General features: G+C 53.1%; 6 protein-coding genes across 6 annotated transcripts; 5 read left to right on the forward strand and 1 right to left on the reverse strand.

The window, feature by feature from the left end:
- Positions 1–56: 56 nt before the first annotated feature.
- On the forward strand, positions 57–3,813 carry M421DRAFT_423190 (uncharacterized protein). Its single transcript, XM_033593384.1, has 3 exons — positions 57–322; positions 536–3,124; positions 3,178–3,813. The coding sequence occupies exons 1-3, from the start codon at positions 320–322 to the stop codon at positions 3,448–3,450; spliced, it is 2,865 nt and encodes a 954-aa protein (XP_033446156.1). The 5' UTR covers positions 57–319; the 3' UTR covers positions 3,451–3,813.
- Positions 3,814–4,090: 277 nt separating this feature from the next.
- Positions 4,091–5,197, forward strand: M421DRAFT_397611 (uncharacterized protein; the record flags this gene model as incomplete). The annotated part of the gene is made up of 2 exons (XM_033590139.1): positions 4,091–4,624; positions 4,730–5,197. The coding sequence occupies 2 exons, from the start codon at positions 4,091–4,093 to the stop codon at positions 4,844–4,846; spliced, it is 651 nt and encodes a 216-aa protein (XP_033446157.1). The 3' UTR covers positions 4,847–5,197.
- A 2,665-nt stretch (positions 5,198–7,862) lies between these two features.
- On the forward strand, positions 7,863–9,400 carry M421DRAFT_68814 (putative Fe-containing alcohol dehydrogenase; the record flags this gene model as incomplete). The annotated part of the gene is made up of 2 exons (XM_033596560.1): positions 7,863–8,397; positions 8,451–9,400. The coding sequence occupies 2 exons, from the start codon at positions 7,863–7,865 to the stop codon at positions 9,398–9,400; spliced, it is 1,485 nt and encodes a 494-aa protein (XP_033446158.1).
- A 2,266-nt stretch (positions 9,401–11,666) lies between these two features.
- Positions 11,667–13,524, forward strand: M421DRAFT_227263 (uncharacterized protein). The gene is made up of 2 exons (XM_033588370.1): positions 11,667–11,890; positions 11,940–13,524. Exons 1-2 carry the CDS (start codon positions 11,865–11,867, stop codon positions 13,207–13,209), a joined length of 1,296 nt encoding a protein of 431 aa, XP_033446159.1. The 5' UTR covers positions 11,667–11,864; the 3' UTR covers positions 13,210–13,524.
- An 895-nt stretch (positions 13,525–14,419) lies between these two features.
- Positions 14,420–15,748, reverse strand: M421DRAFT_68796 (SET domain-containing protein; the record flags this gene model as incomplete). The annotated part of the gene is made up of 1 exon (XM_033596556.1): positions 14,420–15,748. One exon carries the CDS (start codon positions 15,746–15,748, stop codon positions 14,420–14,422), a length of 1,329 nt encoding a protein of 442 aa, XP_033446160.1.
- Positions 15,749–19,024: 3,276 nt separating this feature from the next.
- Positions 19,025–20,050, forward strand: M421DRAFT_102782 (RTA1-domain-containing protein; the record flags this gene model as incomplete). Its single annotated transcript, XM_033586825.1, has 2 exons — positions 19,025–19,293; positions 19,357–20,050. The coding sequence occupies 2 exons, from the start codon at positions 19,025–19,027 to the stop codon at positions 20,048–20,050; spliced, it is 963 nt and encodes a 320-aa protein (XP_033446161.1).

Here is a 20,050-nt window from a genome sequence, read left to right on the forward strand (position 1 = left end):
TGCTGTGTGCAGTCGAGCAGTTGGGCGTGCACGAGGTTAGCCTCTCTCTGGAGGGCGCCGGGACCCTTGGACATCAGATGAAGGCTGCAGGGCCTCACTTTGTTCGCCCACAGCCTCAGGCATCCTCTGCAGTCTGCACCGCCGGCGATGGTGCCCCCTGTCCGACTCTTCCTGAATCCTCACACGCCTGCACGCCGCCTATCACTTCGACGGCCCGCCGCCCTGTCGCTCACTCGCTGATGCACTCGTTGTCGCGCCCGACGCTCCCCTCAGGCACCCCCCGTGGCCGTCAGCGCCGCTCCGCATTCCTCGCGCCAAAATGGTGAGTCCACGGCAGAGCGCCCTCACGTACTCGGCGCAGCTAGTGGGCACGCAGCGTGCCGGGCGGTGAAACAGACGTCCGCTGCTGCTGTTGCGGCCTCACCCCCCTCCCCTTGCCGCTGCATCTGCCCGGCGCCCGGCCGCACTCTTTGAGTCTTGAGTCTTGACTCCTCCTTGTCGCTTGTCGTGGAGCACCTCGCTGACCTCCTCTCCGCCCACCCTGCAGGCCGCTGACCGAGCACGCGAGCTCGAGCGAATGTACCAGATGCGCCGCGGCCATGTCCCGCACATGTCCATCAGCGACGACAACCACCACGTCACCGAAGCCATCGGCGACCTGTACGGCCGTGACAGCGACTCCGAGTCGCCCAACGGCAGCTCGCGCCCGCTCAGCTTCCTGCCGGACTCCCTGAGCGAGAGCATCCACACCCCCTTCAATCCCTTCCCCGACATGGCCCCGCCCGCGAAGTCTCCCCTGCGTCCGCAGCTGCCGCCAGACGGCACGTCCCAGCTGTCCACGAGTCCCAGCGGCCCTGCCGGCATGCGTGCCAACGACCAGCTCTCGCCGCCGCTGTCACGCTCCTCGTCCGACACGGCCTCGCAGCAGTTCCCCCTCAACGACCTTGACTACGAGTCGAGCCCTGCCGGCCTCGCCCAGGAGCTCAGCAATCTGCAGGCCATCCGCCGCATGTCCATGGATGTCCACAACGCCGACCCCGACCTGCCCTCGTTTCAGTCCTACAGCTCCGGCCCCGTCTCGCCGCCGGCCATGTCTGACGACGACGACGAAACCCAGCAGCTGTTCTGGGTGCCCGCTCGCCTGCACCCCGAGCTGGCCCCCAAGGAGTTCAAGACGTTCATCGAAGAGAAGGTCCACACCATAAGACGCCGCTCCGGCGACCTGGGCTCATCCTTGTCCCCGGATAGCGGCATGGGACGACAGGACTCCGGGGGTGGTCTGCGCAGGAAGAAGTCTATGCTCTCACGCCAGATCGACACCGGTTCTGGCTACAAGGACGGCGCTGAGCGTCTGGAGAGGAAACGCTCAGGCACTCAGCCGAACGGCGGGTTGGCGAATCTGCAGGAGCTGGAACATATTGTAGAGGACCCGGCGGCCATGGTCCGACGAATGAGCATGTCCAGGAGCCCAACGCCAGAGGCGGTCGACGGCGACGCACCGATCATACCTGGTGGCATGGGAGGCGGCATGGGCACATTGAAGCGTTCTACACGTACCACGTATAGACGAGGCAGTCTGAGAAGCACGGGTCGATCTGTACCACTCTCGAGACGACTTGTCAGTCGCAACGCCGAGACGGATACTGAAGAATCGCCAGCCACTTCGCCCACCCGTCCAGACGTGCCCGAGCTGCCCAAGTTGGTGGGCATCAACAGAGTACAGTCAGAGCCAATCAATGGTGCTTTCGAGTCTTCCAACTTCTCACGGCCCAGGAGGAAGACGCCCACCGAGGAGGAGCAACGACCCGGTTCTGCTGAGCCTCAAGGACGGCCTGGCTCAGCCGAACCTGAGCAAGAGGAGCGCAAGGGCTCGAAACCCAGGGCCTTCCACTCGAGGATAGCATCCAACGGTCGGACAAGTGCTCACCTGCCTGGCTACAATGCCCCTGCACCAACGCTCGCATCACCTGTCCCGCAAATCATCGAAACCCCCCCACCTCCAGAGCCAGAGCGAAAGCAACAATACCAGCTTCCTGAGCGCACGACCTCACGACAGCCGCTCGCACAGCAGCAACAGCAGCAGCAGCAAAGGCCTCAACAATATCAACAGCAGCATCCGCCGCAGCAGCAGCAGCCCAACGGGCCACGAGCTCAGACCCAGCCCCCGCCCCAGCAGCAACGACAGTCGCCTGTTCACAGACAGAACAAGCACGCTCAAGCTGCTCAAAATTCTCCAATCAAGCCACAGCAGTCGCTCGATGACCTGACGCAACATCCTCCTGCTATTCCCGGCAATCATAGCACAAGAACTGACAACCTCTCGATCATTCCAAATCTTCCGGACGAAAAGAAAGATAAGAAGTCCAAAGACAAGAAGGAAGATGGGCCAAGGAAGACGAGTTGGGGCTGGCTCGTCGGCAACGACAAGAAGGAGAAAGAGAAGGAAGAGCGCGAAAAAGAGGCGGCCAAGAAAGTCAAGAACAAGCTCAGCAAGCCGCAGGAGAAGCCTGATGATACCCGGCTTGACTTGCTGCAGTCTGCGAGTGGCCAACGTGGGCGAGAGAGCGTTGTCTTGGACCGCGACAGCGTCAAGCTCGAAGAGGAGCGAAAAAAGGAAAGCAGCCGAAAGGCATCCGGCGACAAGAAAGAGAAAGAGCATGGCCTGCTCTCTTCGATCTTCGGAGGTGGAAAAAAGAAGAGCGAGAAAGAGTCGAGCCACAAAAAGAACACTTCACGTGGTCTGTCTCCCGAGCCTCCGCCTCGAACCCTCAAGCCCGACATCGACTACAACTGGACCCGATTCTCCATCCTCGAAGAACGTGCCATATACCGCATGGCTCATATCAAGCTCGCAAACCCTCGCCGAGAACTTTACTCCCAAGTCTTGCTCAGCAACTTCATGTATTCCTATCTCGCCAAGGTACAGCAAATGCATCCGCAGATACAGATCGGAAACTCGAAACAGGCCAAGCTAGCTGTAGCTCAACAGAAGAAGGAGCAACAACAACAGCAGCAGCAGCAACAGCAACAGCAGCAGCAGGCACAACAGCAGCAGCAACAACAACAACAACAGCAGTCGCAGCAGCCTGAAGAGTTCTCGCAGTATCAGCGGTATCAGCAGCAGGTAAGCCAGGAATCAGTCAGGTGATCTGTGAACTAGGCTGATTAACCTGGCAGCAGCAGCAGCAGGCGCAGCAGCAAGAACAGCCTCAAAATTCGAGCGAATGGCCAAGTGCCTACGGACAGCAAGAGCAAGGTCAGCAGCAGAACGGGCACCAGCAACAGCAGAAGTATGGCCAAAGTCCACGTGACAGCCACCATTCGCAGCACAGTGTGAACGGCGGAGGCTACAGTGTTTCAAACAGCTCAAACTATCTCGGCCAGCCCGTGCGGCAGGGACAGCCCGGTCACTCGGACTCGGATAAGAGCGGAGACGATGACATGTGGTAGCAAGCGGAGGCAAGACGCCCTATTCATCTCACCACAATTGCTGAGCATCATCATATTTTCTCAACGGAGCGGACAGCCATGGACATCTCGTCCGCAGATCGCACGTTTCCCTTTTCTGTATTATATGTATCGGCCTCCTTCTATTTGGTGCGCTAATTTCTATTATCACATTTCGATCTACTTCTGCTTTTGTACCAGGAGTATAGTAGGGATGTAGCGGGGCGCACACGGATGTATAGAGAGGAATCTTGGGACAAATGAACTGCACGGTCGTGGATGCAGGACACATGTACGGTCGGAACGGGAGTAGTTGTAGGAAGGTGCAGGCTTAGCCGAGTACACCTGTATACAGATGTAGTACCGAATCCTGCAACTTCCTACACATCGAACATGATTTTCCCATACAGCAAACGCTCTCGAGACTGCGCTAGAACAAACGATAAGAGCTTATCGGCAACTTTACCCCACATGATGCAGGTGACGATGACAAGCTTACACCGACATTTCCAATTAGATCAAATCTGCATCGGACGCACGTGCTATACATACTCGCTCTACTCACTTTTACCTGTAACACAGAACATCTTCACCCAGAGATCGCCAGCACGGCTGATCTGTACACACCACCACCACCACCGCCATGGCATCTTCAATCGACCCCTCGCAACCCCCCCTCTCACCCACCTTCGAAGCCGGCACGATCCCGCACGAGACCATTTCCACACAGACACTGATCGACACGCTCAAAATGACAAAGCACCCAGAGGGCGGCTACTTCACCGAACTCGACCGCGATCCCCGCACAGTCTCCAACCCCTTCCAGGACCATCCGTATGCTACTACCGCACAGGCGCCGCTCTCCGGCGACAATGCTGTCCGGAATGCGTCGACGAGCATCCTCTACTTGTTGACGCCGCACTCGCCGCAGGGCTGCTTTCATAGGAATGCTGGCAGGACTGTGCACACGCTTATTCAGGGGCGAGGGCGGTATGTACTTGTTCATGATGATGAGGGGGAGGGGGGGAAGAAAAGAGTGGAGAGTTTTGTGGTTGGGAAGGATGTAGAGGCGGGGGAGAGGGTGGTGTGGATTGTGGAGGGGGGCAAGTATAAGGCGAGTTTTCTTGAGGCGGAGGAAGGGGTCGATGAGTGGGAGAGTAGGCTGTTGATTAGCGAGGTAAGCTATGCTGTGTTCTTTCATCCGTTTTTTTTTCATTCATGATTCGAGCGCAAAGGTGTGCGGGCGCTGATGCGGAGTGACACGCGCTGATCAGGGCTGCAGACGGTTGTTCCGGGATTCGAGTACGCGGATCACGATTTCTTGACTGAGGAAACTTGTGGGGAGATTTTGACACCGGAGCAGGCTGACGAACTGCGGTGGTTGGTTAGGAAAGAATAAGGCGATGATCATAGCAGGAGTGGTGCTCAACGATCAACTAAAAGAGTCGTTTCTGATTGAGAGGTAGACCATTGATATGGTCTGTCTAAATCCCGCCGAGAGGCACCGCCATCATATGTCGGGAGCCCTGGGGTACAACTTTGGCCATGTGCTATATTGACCCGGACGCAATGGCGATACTTCGTTGTCACCATCAAGATCTTGATGGTCTGTCCAAGTGTTACGATAGGTCAAGGTCGTGATATTGTCATCATTTTGCTGGTGAATTTGAACTGCCCTTATACATGAAAAGAGCCAACCCGGCAATCTGCAATGAGACAAGATGCATTGATCGACAAGGGGTGCTGGCTGATGGCCAATGTTCTTCTGTTGTAGATCGTGCACTATGCATCCTGCGTCATCTAGTAGTGCTTCTGGAGGATCAATTAGCATTCATCTTTTGAGCCATGGACTCAATGTACGTACCGTCGTGACTGTACTGAGTATCTAGTGTTGCATGCGATCCAGATGAGCTGGTACTATCACTCTCCTCATCGCTCCGCTCGTGGAAGGCACATTGGGTGTTCACAGCGTACGGCGTACGGCTTTGAGGCTTTCATTGAGATGATGTCTGGAGATAAGCAAAGTGAAACGCTCAATTTCTCTACATCTGAGTCATGGAGCATCATTCGCATGCCGTAGACGATGTAGCCTAATCGAACATGTCTCCAATGTCCCAGACGGAAAATGTCATGATCAGAGAGTTGCAGTCTTTTTCGGAATGGTCGACACGCGATGAAAAGCCATCGCTTACACCACTGACCGAATTCTAGTCCATCAAGGATGCCGTGCGAGTCGAAAAACGTCAGTAGAGGAAGTTAAGACGCCAGGGAAGAAGTGTCCCATTTGAGTCCTGAGGGTTTGCAACTGAGTAACAATCAGGCGCACAGTGCTAATCAGGAGCAATGCATATACAGCAATCAATATATGGTAGGCCATGAATAGTGATGGCACGACGGCCCGCCCCTGATCGGTCCTTTGAATCTGGATGAGTGCGGTCTTCGCCACGTTCAGCAGCGTCGCAGCCACGTTTCGAGTGACTGAGCATAATATCTAAACACGATGGTATAAAAAGCCCCAATTAAATCGGTACAGTGCTTTGCCGTTCGTGCGTGCGGCCTTTCGGATGTCTTTTCGTTTCTGAATGGATTCGGACGCTGTTGCTTGGTGAGGTATAATGCGAAGGTATGTCCAGTAGATGGCCGTCCACCGTGCTGCCGATATCGCTCCTGCAATCGAAGGCGTAAGTGATATGAGCCTTTCGTATAGTTCTTCCTTCCCTTGTAGTCTTTCGGGCTGTGTTCGGTTCAGAACGACGAGTACAAGCAGACCCGCTTCATAGCCAGCGAAGAAGATCAATGCAAGAACGAGCGCCCAAGTGCGCAATATCGTCGGTAGAAAATTCAGCGAAGGGAATCCTGGTGGCGCGTCGATCGGTAGATAGTCGTCGCCTAAATTTGTCCAGCAAAAGTTAGTTCAATTCGACGCACTGCATCGACTTGCGCTTGGCCAGGATAGGACACCTGGAAGGAGATACGTGAGACCTGTCGACGTTGCTTTCTTGAGCACTATATCCCGTAGGGTGTTCTTGGAGCTCATAGTATTACTCTACGTTTAACCTTGTGTGGACCTCCTCCATGCTATGAGTGGTGGACGTTGAAAATTGTGCTTGATGCGCAAGATGCAGTAATCAGAGTCATTCACAACGCTAGAATACTGGAAAGGGCAGAGAAGCTACAGTGTGCAGCCGAGGGGAATGGTGAAGGGACGGAAGGGACGAGATCTCCCGATCGAGTCGAAAACGAAAGTTCTGGCGCTTCAAAAAATGGATGGCGGGCGCGTGCGTGATATGATCACTGCCTTGGGAGATTCTCTGCCTCGTCCGTGGGAATAGAGGCAGCCATGCGGTTGGACGTGCTCAGTCAGAGCACCCTGACCAATGATGATCCATTCAGCGATACACAGAAGTACCAGCGTGACGAATCGATTCCAGAGCTGTCGTAGATGTTGGGCTCTTAGCCTGGTCGATCTTGTGATTATCGTCTTTTTTTGTTGTCCCGCAGGGAGCTTACCGTTCCCGCGTCTTGGGTTCTTTCAACAACTGAGTGAATAGTAAGTCTATTAGATAGGTTGTGCGTCAAAAAGTAAAAGTCAAGTAGGCGTTGTCGGTCGCTGCAAGGCTAAAACGAGGAGTCCACCCCGCGTGTCGTTGTTTGAAGCTGCAGGTGATAGGTGGATCATATCATCAACTAGTAAAGTTGCAGATACCGCCTCATAGACAAGATTCACTTGTGTTGGGACGTTACGCGGACGGATACAAGGTGCGGTGCCAGCGAGTCAATGGCAACATACTGGCAACTGGACAACTGTTAGACAACGAAGTCAAAGATCACAAGGACTTGCTCGACTTCGTCCGGAGTTAAGCTGATAAAGGTCGAATTTTTCGGGCAGACACTCATACGTTGAATCGCATATTGCTTATATCGCGGATGTGAGTCCTGACAGACACCGGACGAGAGGAAGGAGCTCTGTAAATAGATCACCTCGGAATCGAAATCAATGCGACACGTCGATCTTCATAATAGAATTAGTATGATTGACAGTACTCAAGATGACTTTGAAGCTTTGTGACCTCTTCACGATAAAGTCGCGACAGATAATGACGGAAAAGTGACTTCTCGATGCTTGTTGGAGCTTCCCCACAATCCGGCATACCGTATTTGGATAGCGCGATCGGTCATTCCAGCCGAGGTCGCGGATACTACACGCCGGGGGCGCTTCTCCGCACCATGGCCAAGCTGCTCTCCCTTGCATTTCGCACACCTCTCCAGAAGAAGACCTTCACATTCTGCGAGACTTAGAACTCGCTAGATCTTCGAGAGGATAATCGAGAATCCTTCAACTGAGCTTCTTGTGAACTTCTGCGTTGCACGATTCCAAAAACGCCCCGCATCACGTCGAGCTCTAGCAACACACGATGACGATATCGACCGCAGTCCGCATAGCGCCCTCCCGCGCTGCACGCGCAGTGAATCTCCTCCGAACTGTCCAATTCACACACCCATCCTCATGTCCATGTCACGCCAATCCCAACTACCACAATCAAACGCCATCAACCATACACCAAGCACGCCGACACCTCGCGACCCCGGTCAACTTCTCGCAGCAGAAAGAATATGCATTCGAAATGGCAGCTTCGAGTATCCGATTTGGACCTGGGTGTACAAAGGAAGTAGGCATGGACTTCAAGAACATGGGGTCGAAGCGTGTTATGGTTGTCACAGATCAGAATGTAAGGAAACTGGACGCTATGAAGCAGGTTGTTGAGGGGCTCTCAAGAGAGGGTGTAACTTTCGAGATATACGACAAAGTCAGGACGGAGCCAAAGGATAGTAGCATCAAGGACGCGATCGATTTCGCAAAGCCTTGGAAGCCAGATGCGTTCCTGGCGGTGGGCGGTGGTAGTGTGATCGATACTGCGAAGTTGATGAATCTGTATACCACGTTTCCCGGTAAGACACTCCTTTGGACCCAAGCCAACGTTGAACATGCTAACGTACCTCAGAGGCTGACTTCCTCGACTTCGTCAACGCACCGCTCGGCAAGGGTCTACCAATCCCTGGAAAGCTCTTCCCGCTTGTCGCAGTACCCACAACAGCAGGAACAGGTTCCGAGACCACGGGTACCGCCATTTTCGACTTGGTCTCGAAACGTGCGAAAACCGGCATTGCGCACCGAAACCTGAAGCCCACTCTCGGCATAGTCGATCCCCTCAACACTCGTACTATGCCCAGCGCAGTGCACGCCTCCTCGGGTCTCGATGTGCTCTGCCACTCCCTCGAATCGTGGACGGCCATTCCTTACTACGAGCGCACGCCGCGCCCCACAAATCCTCTCTTGCGCCCGGCCTACCAAGGCGCAAATCCCATCTCCGACATCTTCTCTCTTCAAGCCCTTCGCGACACCGTCAAGTACCTGCCCCGTGCAGTGAAGGACCCCGAAGACCACGAGGCGCAGAGTCAAATGCTGCTCGCTTCGACACTGGCAGGTGTAGGTTTTGGCAATGCAGGTGTGCACTTGTGCCATGGCATGTCGTACCCCATCTCAGGTCAGAACCCAGGGTACAAGCACGCCGGGTATGAGGTCGACCACACTATCATCCCTCACGGCGTCTCGGTCGCTGTTACCGCACCTGCAGTTTTCAAGTTCACGGGCGCGTCGAACCCAGAGAGGCATTTGGCTGCAGCTGAGGCGTTTGGAGTCGATATTTCGAACGTGAAGAGAGAAAGTGCAGGTGAGGTGCTCGGTGAGGCGCTGGCGGAATTCCTGGTCAAACTGGGTGACCAGCCGCGCGGTTTGAAGGCGCTAGGATTTGGGAAGGAGCATGTCGATGGGCTGGTGGAAGGCACTATCCCGCAGCAAAGAGTGTTGATGCTTGCACCGCATCTCGAGACTGAGTTGGATCAGCAGAGAGAGCAGTTGAGGGGCCTGTTCGAAGAGGCGTTGGAGTACTGATGAATGCCGGTCGTTTTGACTAGACTGAGAACCGTGATGGATCCAGTTGTACGTATCAACAGAAGCTCGCTCAAAATACACTTACGCACATATTCTCGCTATGACGCTGGAGCAGCGATTCTTTACCACTTCCATGTGATTGGAAAAGTCACAGTCGGAGTCTTGCGACCGCTGACTGGTCTAGTAGCCGCGCTTGGCGCTTAGCTTCGTTGGCTCTGTTCTCAAGCCTTCGGACTGTAGCTGGCCTCTTCGCCTGTCACATTGCGGTTGCGACTTCCGTATCGCGCCCTGTTGTCTGCTTCAGCGCATCGTAATACTCTGCTACGGATCTGTCTTTTCCCACTGCAACCTTTTGACTCATGCAAGACATCGAAGATTGGGAGCCTACCCAGTTCGCCCCTCGCTGCAGCATTGCGGCACAGTTGGTCAGGAGTCATGTGCTGGATGAACAACACGACTTTGAAGGATTCACGCTGCCTGATGCATCATTATCACCTCCTCGAGTGAAGACGATCCATCCGGCCTGCCGAGTCGAGTGGCGGGACGGGCACTCCAACCGACGATATGGCTTCACCGCTAGTGAAGAACAGTGTATACGCGCCCGGTTTGATTCCTAACCAATCCACTCACAGAAGGCACCCGTCAGCTCTTAGTCCTTCGTCCTTCTGCTTGATCCTGCAGTTCGAGCAACGCCTCATCTGAAATGCACCAAGTAGAGCCCTTATATACGCGCTGGGCGCTTTCGCGAATGACAGCGCGCGTACAATATCTTGAATGTAAGCAGCCAAGCAGGTAAACAGGCGCGCTGACAGCCCCCTGACAACTGTCCAGCTATGACCATTTCCTAACTGGCGGATTCATCGTTCGACAGCCACCCCTGGACCCCAATTTCAGCATCCGGCTCCACAATAGCCATCACGTTCAAAGACATCGCTATGATTGGCAGTCTGCTGCACCTTCCGATCCATGCAGGCAGGCCCGAACTGGCGTTGCGCGGGTTATACAAAACGTGATGAGGACCAGGGCAACGGTAGCGACACCACGGCATAGCCTGGTTCAGGAGGCGGATTCCGCCCCAGCCTTTTTTCAAGATCGCTGGTTTGCGACACGCTGCGGGGCGAGAAAGGACAGACATATGTGTTGTAATTCTTTGAGCAATTCATAGGCGCCCCGGATGGACTATGTTCGCGCGCCTAAGCGCACCGCGCTTATGGAGTCCCCTTCACTGACAGCAATGCACCGCGCGGCTTGGTCACCCGCGTGTGGCTGCGCCGCTAGTGGTATCGTAGGGGTGGTTCGGTAGAGGCAGCCCCTCCATTGACTGAAGACCGGCACGCTCTCGCTTGTTCATTCTCTTCTCTAACCTCACAGCCTCATCCGCTGGAATGCTTTGACACTGTCATAATTTGCCTGTTTAGTCTCTTGCATCTCGCTGTTTGTATCTCTTCCTGGTTCTTACCCTTATGTACCTTCAATCGCAAAGATGAGCATCCACCTTCGCATCCCATCTTTACAAGAACGTCGACCAACTTCCAGAGCAAGTCGCGTAGCTTGATACGATCTTCTTCTCCACCGCGGTCGCCTGCGCTACATGGCGATAACTGCGAGGCTATCGAATCAGACGGGCAACCATGTCACAAACCACTACCGTCTGACCATGACGTGTGGTGTACACGTCATGCTCAGGATCTCAAGGACATGAATTTGGCCTGGGATAAGTTCCAGAAGGAGGCGGAGAAGATAGAGGTCAGAAACCCGGGCACAGCGAAGCAGAAAATGCAGAAGCTGCAGCTGGCGTTGAACCTACGCCGCCGCTTGCGTGAGAGATTTCATACTCGGGGTGTAGACACACTAAACTACACAAAATGGATTGCAAAGGTCGAGACCGATACCAGACAACTTGCAGATGCATTGTTAAGTATGTTCCCCATATTTATCCAGACAAAATTCATACGCGATGCGCACATTGTCTGCATGATCGATGCTGTGGCTTATCTCACAGGGGTACATCTTAAAAGTCCTTACCTATCATGCGCTTTTCTGATGACGGCAGCATTAGGGTTCTGAAACAGTTCCAGACTGACCTCTGCAATGATGCTATCAACCGTTTTTACAGCATCGTGCCTGATCTTGACGATAGGCCTCGTAGAAACGACTCAAGCGACGGGGTCTCAGTCGATCCAGGTGTGGAAATTGTACGAGCCTGGTTCAGAATCATGATTTTGAACGATAGCGAGGCAGAGATCCTGGAGCACGCGAGCAGGTCAAGATGCATCGATGAGTTCCTCGCTGGCTGTCAAGCTCATCAGCTAGAGATGTACTGTGACTACTTTGAGAATGCGTGGCGTCCTAGGCAGTTCAATACTTGCGTGTCGTGATCTGTGCACAAACGCTGGCTGGAGGCGATATCAAGTCAATACGTCTGCTTGGTGGTGTTATCCCCAGTTCAACGGAGGGTTTGCGCATGGCTAAGCCCGCTTGGGACATCCTGTAAGCGCTTTGCGTGTGGGACAATGCTTTTTTGCTGATCAAACCGCAGCTACCGTTGGTTCCCAACTCTACTGACGCCCTGGACCGTCGCAAGTATCTGCTCGAACTTCGAGGACTACACCACGATCTGTAAGCTCCTGATGCTCGGCATGTATAATGAGCATTGGTTCGATCCGACGAGTATATTAAGTGAATGCACTACTGGTGTATACCTTGGTTTCGTCCCGACATGTAAAGGCGATTACACGTCGAGTCTCAGATTGAAAAACGAGACCAGAGCCTACGTCCATGTCGAATCCCGAAATTATCTTTGTGGACAGATGGCTATGGGTGGTGGTTTCACTCGGGATTTCTTGGAAGAGCTGCGCAGACGAACGAATCGACTGCACCTTGTCGTATACGAAGGCACCAACGCAGAAGCCACCGTGCACCCGACAGAACCAGAGCTCTTCATGGATCGTTACCGATCTGCGTCGACACGTGAGGGCCTGCACGATGCACCATGGACTACAACCATGACGCTGGAGGATATCAAGAATCAGCTGCGGCTAAAGACGTCGATGTACGACCCCATTGTGGTTGACTCGTGGCAGTTCATCATCATCGATCGTGAGGTTGGACAGCCATTTGAACTTTTGGACATAGTCCAAGACGCCCTGCTGATGCTGACGGGTGATCCTTCCCCACGGTCAGTTGCAAAACGTGTTATTCGCAGCATCATACCGCCATCTATCCAAGACATATTCCTTAAAGAAATGATCATCGGGTGCTCGCCAGATCTTCGGTATCCTCCGCCTCACGACGTCCAATATGATGGCAACCGCTTCAGATGTTATGATCCCGACCACAGCATGATTACAACTGTGCAACGGGCTTCAGCATCTGAGAAGCTTACGCGCAACGAGAACCGTTTTATTCGAAGGGTCGTCGAGGATATGGAGCGATTAGGCATCATCACTCTACTTCCTGACTGGGAAGAGCCACAATCTCAGCCCGTTCTAATGCAGGGCTCAGATGGTGCACTCGATTTGTACTTCCCATACGATCATACCAAGCTGGCGTTAGATGGCCAACGTGTAACCTCCTTGCCGTTTCCATCAACCAACTCTCTGGAAGATTTTGCGAAATCGTGGAAGCAACAGTTTCCGAGCGGCATCATGGCCAAAGGCTCCATTCAAACGCACTACTGCGCATGGCCCATGCCCACGATGAAAAGTCTAGGCAACACAGGATCAAATTTTACTACACCAGAGGGGCATGTTTACCACTGGAACGCTATGCGAAAGTTTCTGTGTGGAGGTTTTCAACTCAGGTACTAACAGTAAGCCACAGCCTTCGATCGACCCTGGCCTGCACACACCTGGCAGTACTATCCTCAGCACCATATCAACAAGAAATACACATTCGTGTACTTTTACCAATCCACGTTCATCATTTGCGCCATGGATGAGCAAGACGCGGAGCTCAAATCCGCAGAGCTGCCTGAAGAAACAGAAGATCGCGGTTGGCGAATAACGATACCCAAGATCACGAACTGGAAGTCCAAGGTTGAGGAGTTGAAGCTCGATGCATTATACAGCGGAATTCGACCTGCTGATGATTTTTAAGTCAGTAGTCCTAGTTTTGTCTTTGCGGTTTAGTGTAGCATGCAGCAGCTGCTTTGAATTCGATGCCCTTCTTGCATCACGACGCAATATTCTCCCCTGCTTTGTCAAGGCAGGTTTGAAGTTGATCTGAGCTCGACCGCACTCTTACCTAGCTTCGAAAGGCTCAGATAATGCGCTTCTAATCTACGCCACCTGTACGCAGAGGGGTACGAAATCAATTCAACCTGGTAAGCTATTCATCAAGAGCCCTATTATGCACTATATCTATACGAGGCACATCTATAAAGGATATGTCAGCGGCTTCTATATCGTAAGCTCTCACACTCAAGCGTACTGTCTCGTCTACTGACACCTGCAGCTCGATCCCTGTTTCATTAAGTAGGATACCACTATTGCCACGATATTCTTCGTCGAAACGACTCTTTGCACATCACTCCGGATTGTTCTGGCGCGCCGATTAGTGCCGTTTAGAAGCAGCATATCTGACCCTTGGATTACGATTAAGATGGCTGAACGCATACTGTCCGTCTCCTGAATCGGGCCTATAAGGCAGTTAGCACCATCGCACTTTTGTTTGTGTGGCTGAGTGCAAGGACAGTGCAGCTTGTGTGCCTACACTTGGAACTCGGTCCGTCTGAGACTACCGATGTCAAGGACAAAATAGCAGATGTCGGAACGATTCTGTTGTTCTCCTTGGTGTACGTGAGAACACTGGGTTCGCCTCTGATATCGTTGCGATCCTATTGTTCTTGGAGGGCACAAGATTATTACGACAATGGGCATAGAGGCAAGACCAGCGAGGAGCTTGATCGCTAAAGTGTTGATATTGGGAAAAACCATGCCTGCAGTGTAAAAAAAATTAAACGCCGCTGAAATGCAGACAATCAATCGTCTCAATGACCAGTTCAAGCTCAAGACCTTTTTAATGAGCTTTGCCACATCCGCATCCACCCTTCTTCAGGCCCACCCTCTTGTTCCAGCTCCAGGTCATCTCTGGCTCGCTCGCCATTTTCATCATTTCCTTCACGTCACGGTCGTTGAAGCCCTTGTCCAGGATGCCGAACTCGGCAGCCAACCTGGCGTACTTGATAGCCTCGTACTTCTTGCCGAAGCTGCTGTAAACCTCTGCAGCATGCTTGTACGCTGTGGCATGGTAAGCCCATAGGCGCTCCTGGTCATACATGCTGATCATCGCCTCAGCCATCTCGGGTGTCGCAGACGAGCTTGGTGTCCAATCGTTGAGCATCTCGACGATTTCGGTAATATGGTGTAGCCTTGCATCGGACTCCGCGACAAGTGCTGGGTGTGCTGTGCATGCAGAGCAGCTGCACTTGAAGCCCCAGTTCCTCTCGAGTCGCCTGAGGCGGTGTGCGCTATTCCTCTCGCTATCGATGTACGAGATGGTGATCTCCTCGCCGGGCTGGATTGTGCGCATGGCATGCACATAATGCGTCAAAGTCTCCTCGTCCCAGAAGTAGGCTGCGTTAGGTCTGCAGTCGTGGTTGAGCATGGCAATCTCGGGAAACAGCGCGGCCTGTGAGACATCATCGACAACAATTTCGAAGTTGTTGGTGTTGATTCTGTCATCAACAGGATCACCCTTGAAGTGGTCGAGGAGTTCCCAGAATAACTTGCGGGATGTCTCTGGTAGCGACTCTACACCAAGGTACATAAGTTCGAGGCGCTCCGGTTCGACAAGATTATAGGCTTCAGGGTCAGCGATCAGAAGCGGCGTAGATGCGAAGATCTGGTCGCCACGGAATAGGGTCTTATTCGCGACGAGACCACGCCCTTTGATTGGGAATTCGTACTGCTCAAACGGTGGGTTTGCGTGCTGATTCGAACGGTACAGGCTTTTCGGGTTCTTGAAAGCCTGCTTCTGTAGCATTCCATATGCTAATGGCTCTGTGGTAACGATGAAGATCCCGCGCCCATTCGCGAAGCTCTGGTCGCTGAAGAGGCAGTACGGCTCTGGGGTCTCATTATTCGAGAAGCACTTAGGCCAAAATGTCCATGGGAAGTTCGCTTGCTTCGACGCTGTGAGTCGTGCCTCGTCTAGCGAAGTCGTGATATTGGATTTGAATGTGATTTCTGAGGGTGTTGTGGAGGCGATGTGGCACTGGCCATCGCGCAGTATCGAGTCTAAAGGACATGCGTCCTGCAGCAGTGCGTGTTGTGGGACGTGGTCTAATTTATTGTGGTTCAGCGCTACTGCTGTGCTGAAAAGGCCAAAGCTGACGGCGCCCTTCATGTTGAAAACCATTATAACGATGCTGTAGGCGATGAGTAGGTAAAGAGGTACAAAAGAGGTCATGTCTGCTGTAAGAGGATCAAAGGATTGAGGCCATTAAGAAGGGAACGTTCACATCGACGCGAGAGTCTCGGGATACAGTTGTGAAACACGAAATCGTGGTGCAGCGAGGGGTGAAACACATCTGCGCGGGAAGCCGTCTCCTGTCTACAGAACAGGCGGGAAACCTGGAGCTTAGGTTAGAAACATGCCTGATGAGTGTTTCAGGCCAACAAGTGACCTGTACGTCCTCAGGACAGGGTCTCGGGGATGCATTGTGGCCGCCTGGTTTGATTGGTGATAAGGCCATCGCTCAGTTTCGATTCGGCGAACGCGACTTTAAACGTTATTGCAAACTTAGAGCTTGATCGTGGCAACAGATGGCTACTGTAGAAACCCGCGGGAGACGTTCCATCAACTATAGCGGCCGATGTAGGTAGGTCCACCGATTAATGAGCCAGAATCCTATGGCTGCACCTGAGGCTTGACGGGTGGTAGTGCAAGATTGCGTAAATCTCGACGCTGCCATTGGTAGGCATTTCTTCGGCCGCTATAATTGGTAAAACGTCTCCAGCGAGTTTCTACGGTATTGCGCAGCCCTCGGAGCGACAGTGCGAGGAGTCGTCTGGCTGATTTGACGTGTAAGAGGTACGAAGATCAAACATGGCCGCCTACGAAAGCGGTTTCCGGCAACGCCATAAAGCCAAAAAAAAACTCCAGTAACTCTGGCCAACAGTTCCAGGAATGCAAGAGTGATACTTGCAGCCGTGGATCTTCTCCAGACAATTTGAGCCCACAGTATCACGTGACAAGGTGGTCAAATTCGATCGGCGCAAGCTGAGATTGAAAACGAGGGTTTAACTTTGCAAAACGCTACGTACACGAAAATGCAACAAACTATCCGGCTCAAGAAACGACCGCAGAACCTTGACCCTTATAATTGTACACAATGCTACACTGGCTTGCAGCGTCGCTGGCTGAGATGGCACCTTGGCCACCAATTATTTTGCCTCCAGCCTCAATTAAGACTTGCATGCCGTGGCGTGGAAACATGTGAATCCGGCGACGTCCTGTTGGTGCAAGTTGTGCTGGGGAACAAAGGTACCTGGATTGCCCATATCTGACAGCTGAGAGACCGAACCGTAGCGCTACAGCGTCCGTTTGTGCGTGAACCTGATCCACGGACTTGTAGCTCGTGCTTGGCGGCATGCGCATTGTGCAACGTCGGAACTATCGCATACTCCATGTTCCAGTGACATGATCTCCCAAGTTGAGCCTGAAGTAACAGAAGCACAATGTGGGTTATGAAGCTGTGCCTTGCAGGAAGGCACTAGTGCGGGGTACCATCAAGGGGAAGTGGCACATCATCGCCACCCGGGACCTGTAGCTGCCAATACCAGGCCTAAACTTCAACAAACCAACACCGGGCTTCTTACGGAGAGCCGATATGTCGTGGAAGGCATACTTGTATTGCAATTGAGCCACAATTAGCTGAAGAAAGTTCTGGCTCACATAACGGTCCCTCACATGCGGCCCGGAGTCTCTCAGACCGGCGCCTCGCGAGTTTGCTAGCTGAATGTCGTAAGTTAGCCCTTGCCATGCAACTTCGTCGTTCAGCTGCACGCCCGCAAGTCAACTCGACGTCACATACACATCTCGAGGTTGCCACTCTACTGAGCTCGCCCTTCTCTTTGCGCAATGTACGCTGCTGCTTCAAAAATCTTAACGGTCGTTCTTGACGTCATCTGCTGAATCCTCGCGCCTACTGTTTGTACTTGTGGACTGCATGGCCGCTCTTAGGTAACGCGCAACAGTGTCTCTGCAGCGACCAGAGCACTTGTAGACGTGCCTCTTAATCAGCAGCTGGAAGACAACAGTGAAGATGGAAAGATACTGAAGGCCGTCCTGGACACGAGTACAGGTGAGTGGGAATCTGACGCTGTCAACACATTCATTTCCTTCTCTTCTTCTGCAAGGCTTTGCGACGCTGCGATTCCGACAAACGCGAACAAGGGTTGAGCCACCAACCAGCTTAGAAGGCCATCGAAGCTCTTTCCTGAAGATCGGCCAAGTTTGAGCTGATGAACAACCAGTTTCCGAGCAGCGGCCCGCATCGCACTCATACCTGAGAACGCATCGAATCAATACAGCAAGGCTACCTTTGAGATACGGCACTGATCAAGAGTCGGATATGCGATTTCGAGCATCGTATTGGGTTCCTCAGTTTCTGCGCGAATGAGAACGAGTATCAAGTTGGGGTCTTCGCAAGGCTGAAGGAGCGGATGTCGGCAGACCGGCCAGCCTTTCCCAGTGCGGCAGTGCCAGAGTTTCGGTATAATCAAAGTGACGGCGATGCTGTGAGTAGGTCCTCAGCTGAAGATAGCATGCTGCGAACTGCACGCGGCTTGTACTCTTTCGTTCTTTCAGGCGGGCATCAGCGCACCGAAGTCCCCGACCCCTCCGACTGTTCACTGTTCAGGCGCTCGAGGCAGTGCACTCCGCCTCATGCCACGTTGAGATAAACAAGTCAAAGCCACTACTGATGCGCGAGTCTCACCTCTACGCGACTAGCTTTCGGTCGTATGCTGCGTGTACATGCGCGACTTATCGACCCGCAGCTGACGATCCGGTGAGGCTCAGTCCACGATGCCTGGCCGTAACTTTCTCACCGGTGCTTTTCCGACAAAATTATCCAATTTAGCATTGACTCCCACCCGCCGTTCATTTGGTGCTGACTACCGATTTCCTGGAGAATTGCTTTGCCGCTCCATCATGACGCATTGGGGTCGAATGTGGGCGAGCCAATAGTTGGACGGCCTGGATGCTACGAATTATCTTTCCAGGAACCACTAGGCCCTTTCCAGTCCAAAATGCGAACAGTCGGGGGATGCGCTCTCCCGCGAGCCAACCAAGAGGTCCGACAAGGAGTGCGAATGTGCGGATCGCATCGCATTTTGGACTCTTTTGGGATAGTTGAGGCACCGTCATCAGCCTGTATGACGTCTCCACAATGTGGTCGCAGCGTACCGGAGTCAGCATCATATGCAGTGCGGTGACTACACTGCCGAACAGCATCTTCGTAGATATAAGGCATCTGGAGATGTCTCTGTGTTAGTTCTCATTCATCACGAACACACAGTCTACCAGCCTTGCACTCGAGACACGTCTCCACAGCCTCACCGCTACCCCACCACCGACACAGATACCCCTTGTCGACCATCTTAGGCAAATTATATCATGACTGTTCCACCTCCCAACCCAGACACGTGCGCTAGAATCGGCCAATTCGTCGACTGGAACGGCCAACAGATTGAATGTACTATCGACGGTACTCTTTATGGCTACTACCCGTCGCTCGGTGCCAACGGTTTCTTCGCTGCCTTCTTCGCACTCTGCTCTATTGTGCAGCTCGTACAAGGCATCCGCTACAGAACATGGACGTACATGATTGCTCTTTGCCTGGGCTGTGTCGGCGAAGCCGTCGGTTACTGCGGCAGAATCATGATGTGAGCAGGCTTCCATCGTCCACTGAAAATGCAGATAAAGCAGCAGCTGACCGTGTGATACAGGTACAATGACCCATTTGCAGAAGCCGGATTCATGACCCAGATCTGCTGCCTAATCATCAGTCCCGTATTCGTCGCTGCTGGTGTCTATATCACGCTCAAGCACATCGTCATTACCTTCGGAGAGTCCTGGTCTCGTCTGCGATCTGCGTGGTACACTTACGTCTTTATCTGCGGTGACCTGATTTCGCTCGTACTCCAGGGTGCAGGAGGTGGTCTCGCATCTGCAGGTGATCCAGGCTCCACCGCTCAGGACGTCGGCACCGATCTGATGATTGCCGGTGTCATTTTCCAAGTCGTCATCCTTGCATTCTTTGGATACTTCCTTGTCGAATACGCCATTCGCACACACCGCCGCCGCGATCAGCTCTCAGCTGAGTCGGTGAGACTGTTCAACTCTACGCCTTTCCGCTGCTTCATGTTCGCAATTGGTATTGCATACTTAGGCATCTTCATTCGATGCGTCTATCGTATCCCTGAGCTCACTGGTGGCTGGAGAAGCGAGCTGATGCGCAATGAGGTCGACTTCATTGTACTTGAGGGTCTGATGATTGTACTCAGTGTCGGTGTTCTCACTATCTTCCATCCTGGATACTGCTTCCCTGCGCTCGGTAATACGATTGGCAGAATGAAAAAGGAATCTCGTGGCAAGACCCTCGATGCGAGCTCAGATATGGAGATGGTTGCCGGTCACTAA

Source organism: Didymella exigua (genome assembly GCF_010094145.1).
Source record: "Didymella exigua CBS 183.55 unplaced genomic scaffold M421scaffold_25, whole genome shotgun sequence".
Taxonomy (NCBI): domain Eukaryota; kingdom Fungi; phylum Ascomycota; class Dothideomycetes; order Pleosporales; family Didymellaceae; genus Didymella; species Didymella exigua.

Bases quoted from the DNA above. Each gene is read 5' to 3' on its own strand.
- M421DRAFT_423190 (XM_033593384.1), top strand. The intron at 3,125-3,177 runs GTAAGCCAGGAA...TTAACCTGGCAG, and splicing joins ATCAGCGGTATCAGCAGCAG to CAGCAGCAGCAGGCGCAGCA.
- M421DRAFT_227263 (XM_033588370.1), top strand. From the start codon at position 11,865: ATGGCTAAGCCCGCTTGGGACATCCT. The intron at 11,891-11,939 runs GTAAGCGCTTTG...ATCAAACCGCAG, and splicing joins AAGCCCGCTTGGGACATCCT to CTACCGTTGGTTCCCAACTC.